Here is a 25,264-nt window from a genome sequence, read left to right on the forward strand (position 1 = left end):
CACAACAAACACCACCAAAGCACAGCTCAATCAAAACATCCTCCAGTGTGGCCCAGGTCACAGGGGCTGCCCTCTGCTCTGTTTACACTGTGGTTAATTGGACCACTTCACCTTGAGTAACTAATGTGTAGGACCCTCGTGTCCTCTGAAAGACTATCCCAGACTACAGCAACACCTCCAAACTTGCTCAAACCACGAATGCCAAAACTTAACAGCTGGACAATCCCATATCCATTCACCTGGCACCCAGCTTGTCCCATGTAGAAAGGTAGACAATCACATTCTCATTATTAATAGGGCCAGTGGGCTAATCACAAGCAAAAGAGAGAAATGATTGTTGGGTGAAGCGTTTACAGTTGTGACACCAGTCCAGGCCGCACCACAGAGTAAAGGTCTGACTGTGAGAGCAGTTGTGCTTCAGATGCCGCCCGTCTCCAGACACCACACCGGTTTGGAGGGCCTGCATGCTTGCCCTCTGTCTTCCGTCACCTCGGTGCTGCTGTGTTGTCACAGAAGGTCCCTGTCGCCTTCCATTTAGAGCACCTCCAAAGAGAGGCATCTCCCTGGCAACCAGTGGTTGTTTACAGTCCTCTTGGGTCCACAGTGAGCTCGGGGTCTCCCATTCTCCTGTTGAAAAAGGCCCCCACTAAAGGAGATTGTCAGGCCTCTATTCACTACCAGTAATTATGCGCTGTACCCCATGCAGTTAATACGTTGCCCTTTCAAGGTGAAGGAAGTCGTGGGGGTATCAAATGAAAAAATAAATCGAGCGACAATATATCAGGAAGGAAAAAAATGAGAGTGGGATGGGTGTTTTTATTGAGGCGGGGAAAAAAAATCTGCTACAAATACAATATATTAAAGTTCAAACAGTGTTATAACTTAAATATCCACATGATGATGCTAACAATCAACCATTGTTATTACTGGTATTATTACTATTTTTTCAAGAATGCATAAATCACATTTAACACACACAGGCCCTGACAGCAGGGCCAAAGCCCCATGGTGGGTCTCTAGGGTACAGTGGGCCTGAAGGAAACTTCCTGGTTCAAGTGACTGTAGCTCAGACCCCCCTGGGGAGGACAACATCAGCCTGTGTCTAGACTGAGTGACATTACATGACACTCCCAGGGCAGCCAAGTCCTGGGGGACACAGAGACACAGGCTCTGTCTTCTCTGATTGCTGTGATACCAGTCTTTATGGAAGTCTATTTCCTGTCAGCCTTACCAAGTTCAGAACAGACAGTGTCAGTAAGGACCTCTTGACAAAACTTACCTAACAAAGTTCATACAAAATAGTTTCCTTTTTTTCCCTGTCCCTGTTTTTGGTGTATGTCTTTGTTGCAGGTGGTCTATCAGTGTGTGACCTGCAACATTGAGTTTATTTTACAGAGGTTGGGAAGGTTCTGACCACAAGCAGGACATCTGGGATGATGATGCACAATACAGTGGCATTATGCATGGATGCAACAGTACACAAAGAGTGAAAAGTATACATTTGAGGTATACTCCATACAAAATCTACATTAGGCTACAGCTGTGCACATGAACGCTGATCTAAACATACAATACCATTTACCTTACAAACATTTAAAAAAAGAGCATCATTAGGTAGTAAAAAAGGTTGAGTAAATTATTAAATTAAAAGATTGGTAACAATTCCTTGCTGCCCCAGAAGAAACTCAGGACTTCTCATGGTGATGATAGTTTCTCTCTAATGGCTACAGCTGTCAATACTGTGCCACCAACCAATACAATACATTTAAACACCGAAAATATAACATGTCGATGTCTATCAAAAGAGGATGCATTATCTCCAGGAACGCTTTGACTAAGCTGAGAGTCAAATTTTGTTTGCCACACTTTTGTGGTTTTCTCAGTTGGTTTTGCAATATATACCCATCTATAGAATATTAACGACAGACAAATTGTCTGTACCATCCCAGTACATCAAAACATCACCATGTTATGACTGAGATAATACTTAACATTCTCTCTGCTCTTACACAAAAACAGCCACTACTTACATTATCATCCATCATGAAATGTACATATTGGGAAATTAAAAAAATAATAATAATTCGAAATATATTTTTTAAAATTAAAGTGCAATATTTCAATGCATTCCTGTGGAAAATGTATAACGTATGAAAAAACGAATACATTCTCATTCGTAGTTACCACAGGGACCTAAACCTAAATGTTGCATTCTCTACCGTATGTACAGTTCTCCTCGGAAACAAGGGAAAACACAAATGGACAGACCATTATACTTCTACTAGCCAGTCTAGTACCAAATAATCACAATACATAATATCTTCCTCCATTGCGCGCTATACAATCTAACCAGTTTCCTATAAGGCATCCATCAGTGTGAACCAAAACATCATCTTAAATCTCCACAGATCAATGCTAGCTCAACGGGCGCACTACTACTCAAACATGGCTTATAATTTAAACATCTATTTTGGGGCAACATACTTTTATAATTGTATCCCTTTGAAGCAAAGTGTCTTTAAAGACATTTTTATCATATGATTGAATATGCAGCTGTTCTGCACAGTTTTGTTTAAATCCAACTTTAATAATTACTGTGCTATCAGAAAGTGGATGTCTTTAACAAACCATTGGAACATAATGATTTTAACAGGCCTGGAATGTGTATGGTATATTCAAACAGATTTTCACAGCTCTGACCAACAGGTTTTGGGGAGACCCCACTGAGACAGGAGCCGTGTGGATCCTGGAAGGTAAATGGCCTAGGAATATTGCACTGATTCTGTAGAGTAGCAATGTACACTTTTACATTTGCATTTTACTAAATCAGACCAACATTGGTGTTCAAGACAATAAGTAACATAAAACTGGACACTTATGTTGCAGCAACCAATTCCACCACAAGGATAAACTTATCCAACAATACTCACGTCATAATATTTCACTTCTTGAACTTCTCCTAGTGGGCACTAAACCAAACAGTGCATGGGTATAAACTGACGGAGTAACACTGACTTAAATTACTATTGACTTGTGCCCGGTATATTTTGAGACTGGGGTGCCCTCTTGTGTTCGAGACAGTGTATTACACATAGGCCCTAAAATCCTGCAAGCAACTGTTTGATGCCAGCAGTACAGTACCAATGGGTACTTTTAACAAGGTGGTAAAACAACAAACACATCGCCAATAAACATGTTTCTTATGATTAGTACACCATTTAAAACGGAAACATTTTCCAAAAATATATTTGATCTTGTCTGGTGCTTCATAAAAATATCAGCAGAGTAACAGCAGTGTGAAGAATAAATGCAGTACTATAATTATGATTATGATCTATGAAATGAGAACAATCTATAGTTCAATTATGTAGAAAAATGTGACAAGTGCAAGTATTCACAAGAACTCTGAATACAAAAGGGGATAGTTTGATAGATTGTTTTGGTTCGCGTTGCAAATGTTAGTGTGTTGTTGTCGTGATGGGGATGTAAGAATGACCTCACTCTCTGTGTTTAACTGGTCATGTCTAGACTGTCACCTAGTGGTAAGATTATCACACTGAGAATGTCCTCACTCTCTGTGTTTAACTGGTCATGTCTAGACTGTCACCTAGTGGTAAGATTATCACACTGAGAATGTCCTCACTCTCTGTGTTTAACTGGTCATGTCTAGACTGTCACCTAGTGGTAAGATTATCACACTGAGAATGTCCTCACTCTCTGTGTTTAACTGGTCATGTCTAGACTGTCACCTAGTGGTAAGATTATCACACTGAGAATCAGGTCAAGCTATTCAACAGTAGTCCCTCTTAATCAAAAAGCCATCAAATGATGCACTTGAGAATAAACTTCAACAGAACTAATCTGTGATACTTTGACCAGAACATGTGTCATGATGGCTTTTTCCTGGAGTTTGAAAACATTTAATTTGAACAGTGAAAAATAAAGAGTAAAAGAAAATACCTTAAATCATTACTTTTGGGAACCTTCATACTTTCTGCAGAATAACAACAATGTCCATGCTGCACTCATTGCTTTGCATTGCAGTGGTTTTGAATTGCAACATTTATTGGGAGGCCAAGCTTCCTTCCTCCCCAGTATACAGGAAGTGAGGAGGCTGCTGCTGGCTGAGAGGATATGATGTAATGGTCATGGGCATTGACGGGTTAAGCAGGCGAGCAGAGTGGAGGGCCAGATAGAGGGACAGGGTTAGGAGATAAGCCCTCTGTAGCTCTTCCAGAGTGGGAGTCGAGGCCAAGTCCTTCCAAACTCTCCCTGTGAGGAGACAGTGGAGGGGGCTGGATATGGGGTGGATCCAGAGAAAGAAAGAAAGCTAGTGGGGTGTCAGGAAGAAAGTGCGTCCCCAGACAGCAGAATGGGGGACTCAGATGACTCTCAGTTCTCTGCCATGGAGAGAGCCAGGGCTGCCTGTAGTGCCGCCTCTTCATCGATACTGTAGTCCTGCAAAGACAGAGTCAGACGGTCACTCACTTTAACATTTGATTTGACAGGACAGGGCCATGGCTGCCTGCAGTGATGACTCCTCGTCAATGCTGTAGTCCTGCAAACACAAAGTCACACAGTCAACCAGTGAGTAAATAATGCCTGACACCAAATAAATAAAGATTCTTTGAGATATGCAGTGCATTCATGTTACAGTACTAGGATATTACAGCGACAGTAGTAGGATATTACAGCGACAGTACTAGGATATTACAGCGACAGTACTAGGATATTACAGCGACAGTACTAGGATATTACAGCGACAGTACTAGGATATTACAGCGACAGTACTAGGATATTACAGCGACAGTACTAGGATATTACAGCGACAGTACTAGGATATTACAGCGACAGTACTATGATATTACAGCGACAGTACTATGATATTACAGCGACAGTAGTATGATATTACAGCGACAGTAGTATGATATTACAGCGACAGTAGTATGATATTACAGCGACAGTAGTATGATATTACAGCGACAGTAGTATGATATTACAGCGACAGTAGTATGATATTACAGCGACAGTAGTATGATATTACAGCGACAGTAGTATGATATTACAGCGACAGTAGTATGATATTACAGCGACAGTACTATGATATTACAGCGACAGTACTATGATATTACAGCGACAGTACTATGATATTACAGCGACAGTACTAGGATATTACAGCGACAGTACTAGGATATTACAGCGACAGTACTAGGATATTACAGCGACAGTAGTAGGATATTACAGCGACAGTAGTATGATATTACAGCGACAGTAGTATGATATTACAGCGACAGTAGTATGATATTACAGCGACAGTAGTAGGATATTACAGCGACAGTAGTATGATATTACAGCGACAGTAGTATGATATTACAGCGACAGTAGTATGATATTACAGCGACAGTACTATGATATTACAGCGACAGTACTATGATATTACAGCGACAGTACTATGATATTACAGCGACAGTACTATGATATTACAGCGACAGTACTATGATATTACAGCGACAGTACTATGATATTACAGCGACAGTACTATGATATTACAGCGACAGTACTAGGATATTACAGCGACAGTACAGCGACAGTAGGATATTACAGCGACAGTACTAGGATATTACAGCGACAGTACTAGGATATTACAGCGACAGTACTAGGATATTACAGCGACAGTACTAGGATATTACTAGGATATTACAGTGACAGTACAAGGATATTACAGCGACAGTACTAGGATATTACAGCGACAGTACTAGGATATTACAGTGACAGTACTAGGATATTACAGTGACAGTACTAGGATATTACAGCGACAGTACTATGATATTACAGCGACAGTACTATGATATTACAGCGACAGTACTATGATATTACAGCGACAGTACTATGATATTACAGCGACAGTACTATGATATTACAGCGACAGTACTAGGATATTACAGCGACAGTACTAGGATATTACAGCGACAGTACTAGGATATTACAGCGACAGTACTAGGATATTACAGCGACAGTACTAGGATATTACTAGGATATTACAGTGACAGTACAAGGATATTACAGCGACAGTACTAGGATATTACAGCGACAGTACTAGGATATTACAGCGACAGTACTAGGATATTACAGTGACAGTACTAGGATATTACAGCGACAGTAGTATGATATTACAGCGACAGTAGTATGATATTACAGCGACAGTAGTATGATATTACAGCGACAGTAGTAGGATATTACAGCGACAGTACTATGATATTACAGCGACAGTAGTATGATATTACAGCGACAGTAGTATGATATTACAGCGACAGTAGTATGATATTACAGCGACAGTACTATGATATTACAGCGACAGTACTATGATATTACAGCGACAGTACTAGGATATTACAGCGACAGTACTAGGATATTACAGCGACAGTACTAGGATATTACAGCGACAGTACTAGGATATTACAGCGACAGTACTAGGATATTACAGCGACAGTACTAGGATATTACAGCGACAGTACTAGGATATTACAGCGACAGTACTAGGATATTACAGCGACAGTACTAGGATATTACAGCGACAGTACTAGGATATTACAGCGACAGTACTAGGATATTACAGTGACAGTACTAGGATATTACAGTGACAGTACTAGGATATTACAGTGACAGTACTAGGATATTACAGTGACAGTACTAGGATATTACAGTGACAGTACTAGGATATTACAGCGACAGTACTAGGATATTACAGCGACAGTACTAGGATATTACAGCGACAGTACTAGGATATTACAGTGACAGTACTAGGATATTACAGTGACAGTACTAGGATATTACAGTGACAGTACTAGGATATTACAGTGACAGTACTAGGATATTACAGCGACAGTACTAGGATATTACAGGCAAGAGAACAGCTCTAGTCCTATCTACAGAACAGACGACACAGAGCCCAGACCCCAAACCTTATCCTCACCACAAACGTGTCGTAGGAGAACTTGTGCCGGTGGAGCAGGTGCTGGAGGAAGTTGGAGCTCTTGTAGCTGGGGTCCCCCCAAGGCATGGCTGAACATACAGGACACACCTGGAGGCACACCAACAATTACCTCACCAGTACATCAAATCAGAATGCAGTAGAATCTCTGTTGGTTAAGGATATACTCTCATGCAGTGACGTCAACGTTGCATAACACTTCATATCAGCACATAAATGCTTGAGTAAATTCAGACTAGGACAGTGTACCTAGTTCAGACTAGGACAGTGTACCTAGTTCAGACTAGGACAGTGTACCTAGTTCAGACTAGGACAGCGTACCTAGTTCAGACTAGGACAGCGTACCTAGTTCAGACTAGGACAGCGTACCTAGTTCAGACTAGGACAGCGTACCTAGTTCAGACTAGGACAGCGTACCTAGTTCAGACTAGGACAGCGTACCTAGTTCAGACTAGGACAGCGTACCTAGTTCAGACTAGGACAGCGTACCTAGTTCAGACTAGGACAGCGTACCTAGTTCAGACTAGGACAGCGTACCTAGTTCAGACTAGGACAGCGTACCTAGTTCAGACTAGGACAGCGTACCTAGTTCAGACTAGGACAGCGTACCTAGTTCAGACTAGGACAGCGTACCTAGTTCAGACTAGGACAGCGTACCTAGTTCAGACTAGGACAGCGTACCTAGTTCAGACTAGGACAGCGTACCTAGTTCAGACTAGGACAGCGTACCTAGTTCAGACTAGGACAGCGTACCTAGTTCAGACTAGGACAGCGTACCTAGTTCAGACTAGGACAGCGTACCTAGTTCAGACTAGGACAGCGTACCTAGTTCAGACTAGGACAGCGTACAGACTACAGTTCAGACTAGGACAGCGTACCTAGTTCAGACTAGGACAGCGTACCTAGTTCAGACTAGGACAGCGTACCTAGTTCAGACTAGGACAGCGTACCTAGTTCAGACTAGGACAGCGTACCTAGTTCAGACTAGGACAGCGTACCTAGTTCAGACTAGGACAGCGTACCTAGTTCAGACTAGGACAGCGTACCTAGTTCAGACTAGGACAGCGTACCTAGTTCAGACTAGGACAGCGTACCTAGTACAGACTAGGACAGTGTACCTAGTTCAGACTAGGACAGTGTACTTAGTTCAGACTAGGACAGTGTACTTAGTTCAGACAAGGACAGTGTACTTAGTTCAGACTAGGACAGTGTACCTAGTTCAGACTAGGACAGTGTACTTAGTTCAGACTAGGACAGTGTACCTAGTTCAGACTAGGACAGTGTACCTAGTTCAGACTAGGACAGTGTACCTAGTTCAGACTAGGACAGTGTACCTAGTTCAGACAAGGACAGTGTACCTAGTTCAGACAAGGACAGTGTACTTAGTTCAGACAAGGACAGTGTACTTAGTTCAGACAAGGACAGTGTACTTAGTTCAGACAAGGACAGTGTACTTAGTTCAGACAAGGACAGTGTACTTAGTTCAGACAAGGACAGTGTACTTAGTTCAGACAAGGACAGTGTACTTAGTTCAGACTAGGACAGTGTACCTAGTTCAGACTAGGACAGTGTACCTAGTTCAGACTAGGACAGTGTACCTAGTGCAGGGTATAACATAGCAGACTGACCACTTTGTTGGGATCATTGCGGTGGTTCTCCATACAGTGTTTGACCAGCTCCTGTTGATCCAGATTACGGGCTCCACAGAACGGGCATGAAAAGGTGGAGCGGTTTGGAATATTGCTGCAGGCAGGGAGAAAACACACGTTTAGTAGGAGCCATAATGGATACAACATGGGTATGCACACAAACGTTGCCAGACACACACTGATGGTGTGTTGTTGTCTGTGTGAATATAAAGTCCCCCAAGTCTGAGGCCCAGTTTCCAGACACTAGCAGGATGCCAATCATGTCCAGCAACACACCAGGAAGGACAGCTGGTCTGTGTGGACATGAGGGTCAGAGAGCAATGTGCTGCAGTGACGCTAGCAGACCCACACAGCCGTAGGACAATGTGTCCATTAACTCACTGCTCCATCAGCACCACAGCAAGACAACAAGGCCAATTCACACACTACCCTCCACAGCTGACCAGGAGCAGCCCATCAGAGTCCCATCAGACATAGTGTTAACAGGTCTCTCAGGTAAGACACAGTCTACTGGCTAAAGGGAAATGTCTGTTTGACTTGCCGATAAAGGTGCACTCTGTACTGTAGACTTAATAGAACAGCAATGTCCTCAGAAAAACTCCATAAAATATACCAACCAAACATAATTTCAGCCTTGGGCAAAAGAAAAAAAAGACGGTTTAATCAGAATGATGACTTTCTGACAAGTAGACAACACCAGCAGACGGTCCACTGTGTTCTCTGGGCCTTCGACTAGATGAGACTCTGCCTTTGGTGGTGCTGGCAACGTCGCCCAATTAAATTGTTTTGGAATGTGGTAAAAACAACAACCTTGAAAACGGAGAAAAGACAAGATATGCTGTTCTGTGTTCACCCGTGTGTTCCAGGTGATCACTATGGACGTCACAGAATCTGATCAGAGTACTCTTCCTCAGACTCTTCCTAGTAACTCAGTGCTTCTAGTACATGTTGGGAGTGGGACCTCTGGCTGAGTTGTTCAGACCCTCTAGACAGAAAGACCCTCCTGACAGACATACCCTCTAGTCTAGACAGATGGACAGACAGACAGAGTGAGGTGTGATGTGACGTAAAAACAGAACACAATGAAAGGGATGGAATTAACAGATCTCTCTTTGTAGAGCTAATTAACTGCAGTTTACCCCCCCCCCCCCCCCTCTCTCTCTGTACGTCATCAAAGGCAGAGTACATCTGCTTACAAACGCACAGACACGCACGCACACTTGGAAGAGTGTAGATGGGCATTGGTGCCCTGCTGCTCTGTGAAAATCAAAGGATGCCTATACCGGTACTGGTATTTGTAAGTAGGCATTTGTGTCTGGGGGTGTTTGTGTCTGTGTGTTCTTAAGGGAGAAGTGTTCATGTGTCAGCAGAAAAACACATCTCCCGAGTCCCTGAACATCAAAGGTTTTCACAACAACCCAGAGAGCCAGGAACACCACAGGAGAGCATGACTCATAAAAGACACACATTCATACCGCTGGGCTAAAATGTACTGGGAGTGTGGTTCTGCAGATCAATGCTAGGACAGAAATATTGACTCAAATCTGTTCAGTCTGTCCAAATGGACCCTGGCGTCCCATGTCACACAGTGTCTGACGTGGCTTCCAGGAGCGACTGAGGGCCCCTCAGAGAGATTACCTGGGAATGGGCTGTGAAGTGGGGACCACAGGCACAAACTTTGGGCAGTTGGCCATCTGCTCCTGGACCTTCACGCAAGAGGAGATGTGTGACCTCATTTTGACCAGAGACACCTGGAGGCCGCCAGTGGAGAGAGGAGGAGAGCGAGAGAGGGAGGGGGAGGAAGATAAGGAATAGGAGAGCAAGACAGAGGTAGAGGAACAGGAGGGAGAGCGAGACAGAGGGGTAGAGGAACAGGAGGGAGAGCGAGACAGAGGGGTAGAGGAACAGGAGGGAGAGCGAGACAGAGGGGTAGAGGAACAGGAGGGAGAGCGAGACAGAGGGGTAGAGGAACAGGAGGGAGAGCGAGACAGAGGGGTAGAGGAACAGGAGGGAGAGCGAGACAGAGGGGTAGAGGAACAGGAGGGAGAGCGAGACAGAGAGGTAGAGGAACAGGAGGGAGAGCGAGACAGAGAGGTAGAGGAACAGGAGGGAGAGCGAGACAGAGAGGTAGAGGAACAGGAGGGAGAGCGAGACAGAGAGGTAGAGGAACAGGAGGGAGAGCAGAGACAGAGGTAGAGGAACAGGAGAGCGAGACAGAGAGGTAGAGGAACAGGAGAGCGAGACAGAGAGGTAGAGGAACAGGAGGGAGAGAGAGAGGTAGAGGAACAGGAGGGAGAGAGAGCGCAAGACATGCTATTAAGTGAATAAATGGGCAGGGAGAAATTTTGTGAGTGTATTGTGTATCATCAAGTGTGCGTCTGTACAGTATGTGTGTTGGACAGAGTGGGAGGCCATAGTAGTGTAGTTCACCTTCTTACTGCAGCCCCGACAGGGGGCCTTGTAGTTGGACAGCTGTTTCTCCACACTGGAGGACTTGTCCACCTTCTTTGGGTCAAAAGGCATACGGCACAGAGGGCAGAGGGGAGAGGTGACCTGGAGACAGGGCTGCAGACACTCCCCACAGAACCTACACACACACACACACACACACACACACACACACACACACACACACACACACACACACACACACACAGTCAGTCGTTACACTGGAACCAAATAATATAATCTATACTCAGAGAAAGAGACTGACAATCAGGACATGAGTTGAATGATACGTAAAGTCTAAACACAAAGTGAATCAGAGCGTTTAGTCGGAGCGAGTGTCCCGGAAAAATGTGTGTCATCTCAATGAGATGTGTTTGTGTGCTTAAATAACATTCTATGAACCTCTTCTCATGGTTTGCCCGCACGGTGAACTCCAGTCAGTCTCATTCAGTGCCAATGGAGCAGTGGTGTGTCTATTTGCTGGGGCAGCATCACTCACAGTCAGACAGACCCAGCATTCAACCCATCATCATCTCCTCTGGCGACTCTGAGCAATGTGGGCACCGCTGGGTCACGGTGGGGCCGAGAAATGCCCCTGTGGTGGCATGCAAACAGGCTGAGTGATGGGCAGTCATCTCCCACGATGCCATGAGTCAGCAGTCAGCACTGCCAGGTAGGGCACCGTCAGTAAACAGAGGGCCCAGAGAGCTGGTCCTGGGCTGGCCGTGAAACCTCCCCTGACAAATGAGCCAGCAGTTTATTCTGGCAGAGTACTGAATCATTGCAGATTTTTACGGTGCAGCCGGATGCTTTACGGCCCTGTCGGCCTGAAGGCAAGCGGGTAGGGTAGGGAAAGACTTCGTTTTCAGAGGACAAAAATTGTGCCCTTTGAACTTGACTGATTTCAACATGTACTCTGAACCTGACCCAGTCTGTATTTCCTCTCACTGTAGGTAGCAGTTTAAGAGTGGCTACTAGCACCCCAGATCCGTACACCTGCTACTTCATTTGTAGTTTTGAAAGCACTTTCAGCAACTCTTTGCCCCATTAAAAACAACAAATCTTGTTGATCAAATGTTTTACTTAAAAAAAGTCTGACTATAGAGAAAAGCCAGGTGTGGAAAGAGAAAACATACCACTAACCATTTCCTCGAAGCCCGAAAATAACCCCTTCAAACCAGCTATATAGTAGAGAGCAGGAGAGCAGCCGCCAAGCAGAGACCGAGGCGCGATGGTGAGGCAGGAGAGGAGGCTATTGGGGAGGGACAGACTCCATCAGCTCATCCTAACAGCATCCACAGCACAGCCCAATCGTTACCTGGAGTATCTCCACGCATTGAGAGGGAGGGTAGATGTTTCCATTATGTCCCCAGAGGCCTGGCCTGCACAGCCACAGATACTGAGACAATACTGCCCACACAGAGCTCTAATTGAGCATGAAACGTCTCATCATTCAGAGAGAGAAGAATATTATTAAAAGCAAAACAAATGCTCCGAATACAACAGGTGTAGTAGACCTTACAGTGAAATGCTTACTTAAGAGCCACTAACCAACCATGCAGTTAAAAAAATAAAAATACAGATAAGAATAAAGAGATAAAAGTAACAAGTAATTAAAGAGCAGCAGTGAAATAACAATAGCGAGACTACATACAGGGGGGTACCGATAAAGAGTCAATGTGCTGGGGCACCGTTTGGTTGAGGTATTGTGTACATGTAGGTAGACTTATTAAAGTGACTATGCATAGATGACAACAGAGAGTAGCAGTGGTGTAAAGAGGGGGTGAGAGATGGGTGGGTGGGGGGCACTGCAAATAGTCTGGGTAGCCATTTGATGTTCAGGAGTCTTATGGCTTGGGGGGGTAGAAGCTGTTTAGAAGCCTCTTGGAACTAGACTTGGCGCTCCGGTACCGCTTGCCGTGCGGTAGCAGAGAGAACAGTCTATGATTAGGGTGGCTGGAATCTTTGACAATTTCTAAGGCCTTTCACTGACATCGCCTGGTAAAGAGGTCCTGGATGGCAGGAAGCTTGACCCCAGTGATGTTCTGGGCCGTACGCACTACCCTCTGTAGTGCCTTGCGGTCAGAGGCCTTGCAGTTGCCATACCAGGCAGTGAAGCAACCAGTTCTTGATGCTTGATGCTCTTGATGGTGCAGCTGTGGATCCTTTTAAGGATCTGAGGACCCATGCCAAATCTTTTCAGTCTCCTGAGGGGGAATAGGTTTTGTCGTGCCCTCTTCATGACTGTCTTGGTGTGTTTGGACCATGTTAGTTTGTTGGTGATATGGACCATGTTAGTTTGTTGGTGATATGGACACCAAGGAACTTGAAGCTCTCAACCTGCTCCACTGCAGCCCCCTCGATGAGAATGATGGCGTACTCGGTCCTCTTTTTCCTGTAGTCCACAATCATCTTCTTTGATTTGATCACGTTGAGGGGGAGGTGGTTGTCCTGGCACCACACGGCCAGGTCTCCGACCTCCTCCCTATAGGCTGTCTCGTTGTTGTCGGTGATCAGGCCTACCACTGTTGTGTCATCTGCTAATTTAACGATGGTGTTGGAGTCGTGCCTGGCCTTGCAATCATGAGTGAACAGGGAGTACAGGAGGGGACTGAGCACGCACCCCTGAGGGGCGTGAAGAGCAAAGAACTGAGGGGTCAGATATGTAAGGAACCAGGAGTCAAATCTCCCTGCATAGCCACAACCAGTCTTGGTTCTAACTTTGTGGGTCTACCACTGTTCTTCTCTTTCAGCTGGTGACAAGAACTCACCGCTTGTGGAAGAAGCCATGCAATCTGCCCTCAGGCAGGCTAATCAAGTGGCTAATAAACTCTTAACAACACAGTGGAGTGTTACATAGCGTCAGGGGATGTCTATTAAAATAATGGAACTGTGTTAGTTATCACATTAGCATGGGCTTAGTTTTATTAGCTAAACATCTCTCACTTCACTCCATCCATATTCAACCAGCTACATGACCCACGTGACCTCCTCTGGAGTCACTTCCTACTTCCCAGTCACATAGGAAACCCCAAAAACACAGCCAATCTTTTATTCAAAATGTCATCTTGTCAAAACACGTTCAAATATCCACAAGCTCGGTTTGTTCCCATCCACCAAACAACGCTGTAGAGCTGAGATCTGGACTAAGCCCAGCCTGTGTGCCTACATTAACATTCAAATATGCTAATAATTAGGCCTAGTGAGTACACCTAGACCTATTCTCAAGAGAGCCCGCAATACTTGGAAAGACATTTCTTTGAGAAATTATACATGAGTGTAAAGGCTGGTAATAATATTCTCTGGGGCTATCATTGCGTCGTATTCAAAAAGGTATACTCAGCTAGCCTAGGCTATAGAACTGCAGAACAATATCGGAGCAGTACAAGTCGTTTACCGTCCTTTTCTGCTACCTAAATAAACCAATAGCATCATGAAAGCCGTTGGCCAAATTATTGCTCCAATACTGACACTAGGATCCAACAACATAACGTGTGTGTGTGTGTGTGAGGCTCGGCTCGCATAAATGTCACTGGAAGCACATTGCTTTCTGACCCGCATGTCAGAGTCAGTTGCTCCGTGAGGTGTTGTCCGAAGTGCGAGCCTGTGTCTATTTTGCAAAGTGTGGCGCCTATCAGGTTAGATAAAAAAATAAAGTTTGCCGTCTGTCCTCATACCTATTCACGTTCCCAGACACTTAAGAAAACTTTCCCAAACACCTATTAATAGATCCACAAAACACATAGGTGGGAGGAAGGGATTCAAACTTTTTTGCAAAGCGCAAAAAAAAGAGATTGTTTGGGGACCCGTTTGATCAGCTGAGATGTAGTGAAAGCTCTCTGTCTGGACAGTGATGAAGGACCGTCTCGGGTTGATACCGTCTCAGAGACTAGAGAGACCAACTTGAGAGGAGCAGCACTGAACAAAGCAGGCATATTCAAACAGCACTGATGAATACTAAGAGCCCACAGTGCTGAAGCACCATCCTTTCGGGTCTGTCACACGGACAGAAGTAAAGACGGAGTACAGGACTGACAGAGCTACGACAGTGTCGAACTACAGCGGTCTGCAGAGCACGCAGCGAGCAACACGAGCCCCTTCAAAATGCCCATCTTCCTCTCCTGCAGAGAACAACTCCTCCACATACAAAGTCTGAGGGGAAACGTATCTCCATATCAGTGAAATACAGATCTGTCCCAAGCACCCCAGCAGCAGCAGTCTTTCAAAGTAAGTATCCAGACCTACTGTAGCCCAACTCTGGAGTGAAAGACACCTCAAAGGTGATCTTCTAGCATCGTCTCTCATCACTTAAAGATGATTTAGCACCCTCCTTTTAGACACTTAAATCACTTCCACTGTACTTAACACTCAGACAGCAGGACGCCACCACCTGCAGGCTCACCCACACGCGTTTGCACGTCTTGCGTCTAATTGAGCAGGGGCTAAAGAAAGGGTTGTGGTCAAGTGTGTGGTGACATGGGAGTGACAAACACTCAAGGGTGAAAATGGTGTTGTTGAAATACTGTCCTGTACTGCCTAGTCGTAAACATTTTGGCCATGCCCAATATGCTTCCTGAGTATTTACATTCCATTCTCGCCAATAGATAAAAGATAAGCACTTGGCTACTATTTAGAATATTACACCGGAATGTGATGAATAGGAACGGCCTATTCCTCCAGGAGTCAAAGAGAGTCACCAAAGAGCACTATTTTTTTTTACACATAGATGGATTATCCCTCTCCAGCTATAATGGGGAGAATGACTATGGCATCGTCTGCCACCACAGCGCAGCACACACCTGGCCCAAGAATACCGGGACGACTTGATGATGATGCATATGGTTTATATGATGACCTATGGTGTTATACGGAGAAGCTCCACAACTGTGAATGTTTGATCTCCCCTCTCCACCTCCCTCCCTGAAGGAATGAGGCGAGCTGACCATATTTCCTGTGCAGAGAAGGGAGAGGAAGCATTCGTGGAGAGACTTGCTGCCAATTCAGGAGCTGCAGAGGTAGACTAATGAGAGCAAATGAAGCCAGGTGCTACTAGAACACAGAAGCCCCAGGGTCGGCTCCTTGCCATCTGCACCTCAGCTCAGTTCAATCTACTTCTCAGAACTACAGTAAAGTAGACACTGCAGAGCATAGAGGAACAGTAGGAACTCGTGGTTGTTTCCCCCCTGAACAGACACACAGTATTGGAATAGGACACAGGCTTCCTCCTTAAAACCGACCTGTATGCTCTAGTCGGCTGGTCCTCGCCACATATTCGTCACCAGACCCACTGGCTCCAGGTCATCTACAAGTCCATGCTAGGTAAAGCTCCGCCTTATCTCAGTTCACTGGTCACGATGGCAACACCCACCTGTAGCACACACTCCAGCAGGTGTATCTCACTGATCATCCCTAAAGCCAACACCTCCTTTGGCCGCCTTTCCTTCCAGTTCTCTACTGCCTGTGACTGGAACGAATTGCAAAAATCGCTGAAGTTGGAGACTTATCTCCCTCACCAACTTTAAACATCTGCTATCTGAGCAGCTAACCGATCGCTGCAGCTGTACATAGTCCATCGGTAAATAGCCCACCCAATTTACCTACCTCATCCCCATACTGTTTTTATTTATTTACTTTTCTGCTCTTTTGCACACCAGTATCTCTACCTGCACATGTCCATCTGATCATTTATCACTCCAGTGTTAATCTGCTAAATTGTAATTATTCTCCTGCCTCCTCATGCCTTTTGCACACAATGTATATAGACTATTTTTTTCCTACTGTGTTATTGACTTGTTTATTGTTTACTCCATGTGTAACTCTGTGTTGTCTGTTCACACTGCTATGCTTTATCTTGGCCAGGTCGCAGTTGTAAATGAGAACTTGTTCTCAACTGGCCTACCTGGTTAAATAGAGGTGAAATAAAAATAAAATAAAGAAATAAACAAATTGGATTTAATAGAGCAGAGAGGGTATGGGTTTGCGAGGGTATTTCACACATTCAGCATTTTTGACATGTCAGAACATCTTTACATGTGACTTTCAGAAGCTTCGTTCTCAGCTGAAATGAGGCTCTTCTCACACGCCGTCAGATGGGCTTGTCACTGTAACGTCACTAGACAGAATTAAAGGCTTGACATCACAGAAAACCAGCATCCGAAATGAGTGAATCTATAGAGCTAGCCTGTATGATCTCTTGCAGTATCAAAGGAGACTACTGCCCATCCCAGTCAACCCCTTGCTTACACATCCCCTGCCTTTACATTGAAACACATATACTCCCTCTCTGGCCTCTAGGTCACCAGGCTGCTTGTTATGGAGCATACCTGTCACTATCGTTACGCACACTAGCGCGTCATCAGACTCACCTGGACTCCATCACCTCCCTGATTACCTTCCCTACATACGTCACTCCCTTTGGTTCCTTCCCCCCAGGCGTTTCTGTTTCAGTTTCCGGTCTGTGCGTTGTTCGTGTTTCGTAATACGTTTAATTGATTTATTCAATGATTCACTCCCTGAACTTGCTATCCGACTCCCAGCGCACACGTTACACATGGCTTACGTGACACACCACTGTTAGAGGGGGTGGGGGCGAGGACAGTTTGTTTTCACATGACACACCTCAAGGTTCTCTCAGCTGGACATCCTCTGAACGCACCGTCACACCAAAGTCACTGCATCTCAGCGCAGAGGGAAAAGCTGAGCGTCTCACATGTGCCTCTGCGAGTTATTTTGTTTCAGCAGGCTTGTGGTCGACCCATTCAATGTGCAAGAGAATCGCTCCCATGGATCTTACAATATAGCCTAGTAGACTGTAGTGCAATGTTCATCATAGTGTGAGCACTAGGAATGAAAAACCAGCAGTAGGCTAGGTTGTGAAACAAACACATTTTTCACAGAGAGGAAGCCAAGAACAACAGTCTCTGTACTCAGTAATGGCTTAAAAATAGCCACCCGCTCTTTGTAAAATAACCAAAATTGATCTGAGGACATTAAAGGACTGTTTCTGCAAATTACTGTCTGCATGAGAGGCAAAGCAAACCCCTCAATGCTGACACTGTACTGAGAGAACTAAATGAAAGACAGCCTTTCAGGTTACAACCCACCCACACGGGAAGGTTCTGCTAAAGGTATCCTGATGCAACAACACAAAGTGCATGAACAGTTTTCTGCCAGGTTGCAATGCCAAACGTGCTTGGCAACAGTCTTTAGTAGTCTATTGTTTTGTTGTTGTAGCTACAATAGTTACACAGTATCTTGCCCTTTCCCACACACACATTTAGCAGAGTGGGGAGCTGATTGTTTCCTCTGGAAAGCCACATTGGCCAGACTTCAAACCCACTGTGTGACAGTGGGCTCCATGCCAATGCCACAGGAGGCAAGGCATGTGCATGAGTCTGTGTGTACGTGGCTGTGTGCGAGAGAGACTCCATGCTTAAGCAATGCGTGCATACAGTAGTGTTGGAGGTAGAATGTAGTGAGTCACTAGAGTGAGTGGTCTCCTCCATGGCCTGAGGGAGCAGTACGAGGCTCTCATTTGAGACCTTTGTTCAATCTCCCCAGCAGCAGCTCGGCTAGAGCAGTGGAGAGAGAGGAAGGGACGAGAGACACAGAAAGGTACGCCGGCACGCTGCATAGCCGAGTGTGAGAAGATAAGAACGCAGAACAACCTTGGGGGAAGAAAAGCGCCCGTTTTGCTCCTCTCCTCCCTCTGTCTCACTCAATGAGCAAACTTCCTCAAATCACCCAAGACGAGGGAGGTGGGGGATGGGTAGGAGTCAGGCTGCCAAGTCTGCCTCGGGTTCAGCCCACTAACAATACCACGTGAGGAAGAGAGGGAGGGAGAGAGATACAGAAATGAGAAGAGTAGACGAGGGATGAAGCTTAGGTAAACACACACCCATTTCTCCATTGAAGCTTTTGCCTATGTTTAAGAGAAGATTGGGGTAAGGGGTTGAAACAGCCAGATGGAGACTGTACCACTGAGTGGGATAAGGATTAGGTCTGGCCTCTGAGGTTAACAGATTGGGGTTTGCAATGAATTCTAAAGTGCATGCTCTGGAGAGTTTGAGTGAGATAACGTTGGGATTGTGGAGCGGTCCTTTTGGGGGAGGGATTTGGAATATACAAACTGATATACGGTTCCTATCTTAATCATATTGTCTAGAATGCTGAATAGACCTCAGTTTCTGTTTTGTCCAGGGGAAGATAATATGGACATGTGAAAAAGTCATCTCATGCCAAGATCAATGGCTAAAAATGAGTTGTCCACATGGATACATACCTGTGAGTCAGTGGAGGCTGCTGAGGGGAGGACGGCTCATAAAAAAGGCTGGAATTGAGTCAATGGAATGGTATCAAACACCTGGTTTCATGTGCTTGATTCCATTCCATTGACTCCATTCCAGCCATTATTATGCTGTGAGTAGGCCTTTAGCATCACCATGACAACGAGCAGCACCAGGACTGTGCGTGCATGTGTACTTTTCTACTCAGCTCTGCGTGTGTGGTACTGGTAGTGCAAGTGTGTAATTCCATCACCCCCAGCTCTTTCTTCTCCCGCTGGATTACATCCATGTACATTTCGTGCTTACATTTACATTTACATTTAAGTCATTTAGCAGACGCTCTTATCCAGAGCGACTTACAAATTGGTGCATTCACCTTATGACATCCAGTGGAATAGCCACTTTACAATAGTGCATCTAAATCTTTTAAGGGGGGTGAGAAGGATTACTTTATCCTATCCTAGGTATTCCTTAAAGAGGTGGGGTTTCAGGTGTCTCCGGAAGGTGGTGATTGACTCCGCTGTCCTGGCGTCGTGGGGGAGTTTGTTTTCATCAAGGATCTCGCTGTACTTTGCTCCGTTCATCTTTCCCTCGATCCTGACTAGTCTCCCATTCCCTGCTGCTGAAAAACATCCACACAGCATAATGTGCCACCACCATGCTTCACCGTAGGGATGGTGCCAGGTTTCCTCCAGACGTGACACTAGCATTCAGACCAAACAGTTCAATCTTGGTTTCATCAGACCAGAGAATCTTGTTTCTCATGGTCTGAGAGTCCTTTAGGTACCTTTTGGCAAATTCCAAGTGGCCTGTCATGTGCCTTTTACTGAAGAGTGGCTTCCAAATGTCTGGCCACTCAATCATAAAGTCCTGATTGGTGGAGTGCTGCAGAGATTGTTGTCCTTCTGGAAGGTGTTCCCATCTCCACAGAGGAACAATGGAGCTCTGTCAGAGTGACCATCGGGTTCTTGGTCACCTTCTCCCCCGATTGCTGTTTGGCCGGGCGGCCAGCTCTAAGTCTTGGTGGTTCCAAACTTCTTCCATTCCATTCCATTTAAGAAGGCCACTGCATTCATGGGGATATTCAAAATGCTATAGACATTTTTTGGTACCCTTCCCCAGATCTGTGCCGAGACACAATCCTGTCTCAGAGCTCTACGGACAATTCCTTTGACCTCATGGCTTGGTTTTGCTCTGACATGCACTGTCAACTGTGAGACCTTATATTGACAGGTGTGTGCCAATCAATTGAATTTACCACAGATGGACTCCAATCAATTTGTCGAAACATCTCAAGGATGATCAATGGAAACAGGGTGTGAATGCTTATTTAAATAAGGTATTTATTTATTTTATTTTAATTCTAAAACTCCCGTTTTCTACGGGCTCGGGAGAGATGAAGGTTGAAAGTCATGCGTCCTCCGATACACAGCCCAACCAATCCGCACTGCTTCTTAACACAGCGCCATCCAAAGCCAGCCGCACCATGTGTCCGAGGAAACACTGTGCACCTGGCAACCTTGGTTAGTGCGCACTGCGCCCGGCCCGCCACAGGACTCGCTGGTGCGCGATGAGACAAGGATTTCCTTACCTGCAAAACCCTCCCTAACCCGGACGATGCTAGGCCAATTGTGCGTCGCCCCACGGACGGTTACGACAGAGCCTAGGCGCGAACCCAGGGTCTCTGGTGGCACAGTACAGCGCCCTTAACCACTGCGCCACCCAGGAGGCCTAACCTGTTTTTGTTTTGACATTATGGGGTATTGTGTGTAGAATGATGAGGAAAATGTTTATTCAATCAATTTTAGAATAAGGGTGTACCGCAACAAAATGTGGAAAAAGTCAAGGGGTCTGAACACTTTCCGAATGCGCCGTACATAACATTTTCAGTTGACTGTATGTTTCTTTCATCTTTCACCTTCCTTTGCCATTATTTCCCTCTTTCTCCATCTCTCTCACTTCAAGTGTTGTCAGGATAATGGCACAGACAGGACCTTCAGTTCTGGGTTCAACCAGAACCACTGTCCTCAATATTGAGGTTTAATAGAAAATACATTCATTCTCCCTGTGGTTATTTCTATAATTAGACTGACTGTATGCATATGTCCCCAAATGAGAGTTATACACCCCTCACTGGCACAATGCTGTATGGATACAGAGCAGAGAACGTTTCTTTTGTACTTATGAGAGACATTGGTCATATCTGAGTCAACGACATGACCACTCCTAGTTGAATTAACGTGAAACACAAAATATAATAACGTACAGTATTAGCCCATAATACACAATGTCATGTTTTCTACACACTTTCATGGGTGTTGATATCTGCTTGGACAATAACTCCTAATGAGGAAGAGGATTGTGTAAGTGTTAACCTCAGCAATGGTGTGTGCGATGTGAGATGTTGACATCCACAGAGCCAATCTCACAGAGATCGGACTAACCTACATGCATGTCAGATAGAAATGAGCCACGGAAAAGCTGTATTACACTAGAAGGGAGCAGGAAAACGACAGAGAGAAAAGCTGTATGACACTAGAAGGGAGCAGACAAACGACAGAGAGAAAAGCTGTATGACACTAGAAGGGAGCAGGCAAACGACAGAGAGAAAAGCTGTATGACACTAGAAGGGAGCAGGCAAACGACAGAGAGAAAAGCTGTATGACACTAGAAGGGAGCAGGCAAACGACACAGAGAAAAGCTGTATGACACTAGAAGGGAGCAGGCAAACGACAGAGAGAAAAGCTGTATGACACTAGAAGGGAGCAGGCAAACGACAGAGAGAAAAGCTGTATGACACTAGAAGGGAGCAGGCAAACGACAGAGAGAAAAGCTGTATGACACTAGAAGGGAGCAGGCAAACGACACAGAGAAAAGCTGTATGACACTAGAAGGGAGCAGGCAAACGACAGAGAGAAAAGCTGTATGACACTAGAAGGGAGCAGGCAAACGACAGAGAAAAGCTGTATGACACTAGAAGGGAGCAGGCAAACGACACAGAGAAAAGCTGTATGACACTAGAAGGGAGCAGGCAAACGACAGAGAGAAAAGCTGTATGACACTAGAAGGGAGCAGGCAAACGACAGAGAGAAAAGCTGTATGACACTAGAAGGGAGCAGGCAAACGACAGAGAGAAAAGCTGTATGACACTAGAAGGGAGCAGGCAAACGACAGAGAAAAGCTGTATGACACTAGAAGGGAGCAGGCAAACGACACAGAGAAAAGCTGTATGACACTAGAAGGGAGCAGGCAAACGACAGAGAGAAAAGCTGTATGACACTAGAAGGGAGCAGGCAAACGACAGAGAGAAAAGCTGTATGACACTAGAAGGGAGCAGGCAAACGACAGAGAGAAAAGCTGTATGACACTAGAAGGGAGCAGGCAAACGACAGAGAGAAAAGCTGAATGACACTAGAAGGGAGCAGGCAAACGACAGAGAGAAAAGCTGCTCTGACAGCTTTTCCTCAGCAAACTCAGTACTGCTGGTGGGACAGGCCAACAGACAGCCACACAGCAAACAACACATTGAGCAGACTACTCAATCCACCCACCAGACCCATATGACACCACTTCCTACAACACAGACAAAAAATATGTGATTCAGACACACCTCAGAGGCCAGTCTTTAAATGAGCAGCCATATTAAAGCTCCCATTGTCACACAAATCAAATCCTAAAAAAGGACAGGAGGAACGGTTGGTTTGGCGAGTGACAATGCAGTCAGCTTCAAGTCAACCATACATATTAATTCCTGTAGACACACAGGTGTCAAAAAGGAAGAATAGAAGGGGACTGTTTTCAAAACGCCAGTAATCTTCAGTGATGACTGCAGAAGAATGGACATCAAGTTGCCCCCCCCCCCCCAAAAAAATGATTTTAGAAGAGACTCCATCTAGACTTCTTTCTGTGTTCCTGCTAGTAATGCAATTCACAGGTGGCAACAAAAACAAAACACAGGTAGCGTTACTTAGGCTACAGCCATACAAAGATGTTCACTAATGTTCAGTTCAGGGAAACGAGACAATAATTGGTCAATAACTGGTGGTGGCTCCTCGAAATAGCTTATTTAAAACTCATTCCAAATGGCTTATACAACATGAGAGCTTTGGTTTCCAATAATCAACCTTGTGGTATGTGTTCTTACTTTTAAAAAAAAACACGTGTGGCCAAACGATTCTAACAATTATTCGTATTGAGGCATATTAATGCCATGTTCTCAACCTAACTTTTACAACCGCTATTCAGCGAGCTTCCCTTCACAGCGGCAGACTTTTCATGGACATGTGGAATGATCACAGTGAGAAAATGGTGCAGGCAGAAGCTCGCGGATCAAAAGGCAACTCTCATGTGCCACACTGAGGTTACATTACCCACGTGCCCGAGGCCTAGTCAAGGACATTATGGGAAGCTTATGGTGGAACGCAGTGGTGGGAAAACAAACATAACTCAGCTTCTTCTCTGACTGAGTGCTGAAACTCTACAGACAAATGATAGATCAAACAATGCAATGACCATCATGAGAATACAAAACACCCCATTCAACATTTCAATATTGCTGTTTCCACATATCCTAGTGCTGGCTAAAAGTATACAAAACGGTCTTCCTCTTTTCGACAACACATCTCATTTTAGCCTAGGCAGCCGATCGTGGGCACCATCTAGCGCCTACTATCGGCTGCCTAAGCTAATCTAATTTGTGTTGAGTTAGCCGTTAGACACGCATTTCCTCTGTCTGTAGCTATTATGTCTTTATTGTTACAAAGCTGTTGTCCAGCATTTCTCATCAAATCCGCTAATAGCCTAGTTAGTATTTCACGTCGATACTGCGCTGCGGGAAGCACTGAACTACCACCAAGCCCGCTTTGTTCGACTGTCTGAGCTCCCTTGTATTCCCTTTGGCAAGTTGGCATCCATGGAAAAACGAAAACATTATCCCCATCCCAGTGTCAATGCAGTTTTTTTCTATCATAGATATGGCATTTTTGCTGTGAATCATAAGCATTTTATAACAAAACCGTTACTTTTAAGTGACAAGCAAAAATGAGCTTGTCAGCTCGACCAGCGGACTGATAAATGACAACCATTACAAACATTACGAGAGAATATATGCTATATATATATATATATACACATACACACACAATAGCACGTTGTTGTTTTGTAAGTGAGATACACTTGTTTGAGAAGCAAGAGATCACAAATCCGCCAACTTACGTGTGGGTACAGCTTCCAATGGTGACAGGTTTATGATACACCTCCAGGCAAATTGGGCAGGAGAACTGGCTCTCGAGGCTCTCGCCAGTGGCAGCCGCAGCTGCCCCGTTTTGTTGGTGCTGCCTGAGCTGATGAGTAGCCGACACAAAACTGCGAAACATCGCCATCATGAACGAGGATCTTGCTCGCACTTCGTTCTCGACTATAACTGTAACTACCTGGGAGTATTCACATCGATTATTTACATCGATTGTGCACGATGGACATGCTTCGTGTGAATAAATCGTATGAATAAAGCTAGCCAACCTATGTATTGTTTGTGTAAAATAATTTAGCTAACATTAGACACTACATCAGTCCGCTACACAAGCGCACAAGAGGACACGCCGAAGCACGAAAGAAGTAAACATTTACAAAACAGTGCTGGTTGACGAGAGGACAAAAACAGGGCGCTGAGCAGATTATTCGATCTTCAAATCATTTTGATTTACAAACAACTAACCAAAATATATCCAGATCATTAAAAGATCTGGGAATTTTCACATATGCTAGTTCAGGGCGACTCTCACGAACAAGCCATACAGCTTCAGCAAAGAAGAGGACGTTTCTGGTCATTGAAGTCTCGTTCGCGATATCACCAACTCAGTTTACAGATGCTTCAAACTACACTCCCACAA

General features: G+C 44.9%; 1 protein-coding gene across 2 annotated transcripts; it reads right to left on the reverse strand.

Moving 5' to 3' along the window:
- Positions 1 to 796: 796 nt before the first annotated feature.
- On the reverse strand, positions 797 to 25,156 carry LOC118393773 (E3 ubiquitin-protein ligase RNF166). Of its 2 annotated transcripts, none has more exons than XM_052462116.1 (6): positions 24,588 to 25,156; positions 11,071 to 11,227; positions 10,279 to 10,391; positions 8,620 to 8,734; positions 6,974 to 7,081; positions 797 to 4,458 (listed from the first exon to the last, which is right to left on the reverse strand). In XM_052462116.1, the coding sequence occupies exons 1-6, from the start codon at positions 24,755 to 24,757 to the stop codon at positions 4,393 to 4,395; spliced, it is 729 nt and encodes a 242-aa protein (XP_052318076.1). In that variant the 5' UTR covers positions 24,758 to 25,156; the 3' UTR covers positions 797 to 4,392. The 2 variants fall into 2 exon arrangements, with proteins under 2 accessions (XP_052318076.1, XP_052318075.1); XM_052462115.1 differs by having other exon boundaries at positions 797 to 4,558; positions 24,588 to 25,155.
- Positions 25,157 to 25,264: the final 108 nt, after the last annotated feature.

This window comes from Oncorhynchus keta, chromosome 14, assembly GCF_023373465.1.
Source record: "Oncorhynchus keta strain PuntledgeMale-10-30-2019 chromosome 14, Oket_V2, whole genome shotgun sequence".
In the NCBI taxonomy this organism is placed as follows: Eukaryota; Metazoa; Chordata; class Actinopteri; order Salmoniformes; family Salmonidae; genus Oncorhynchus; species Oncorhynchus keta.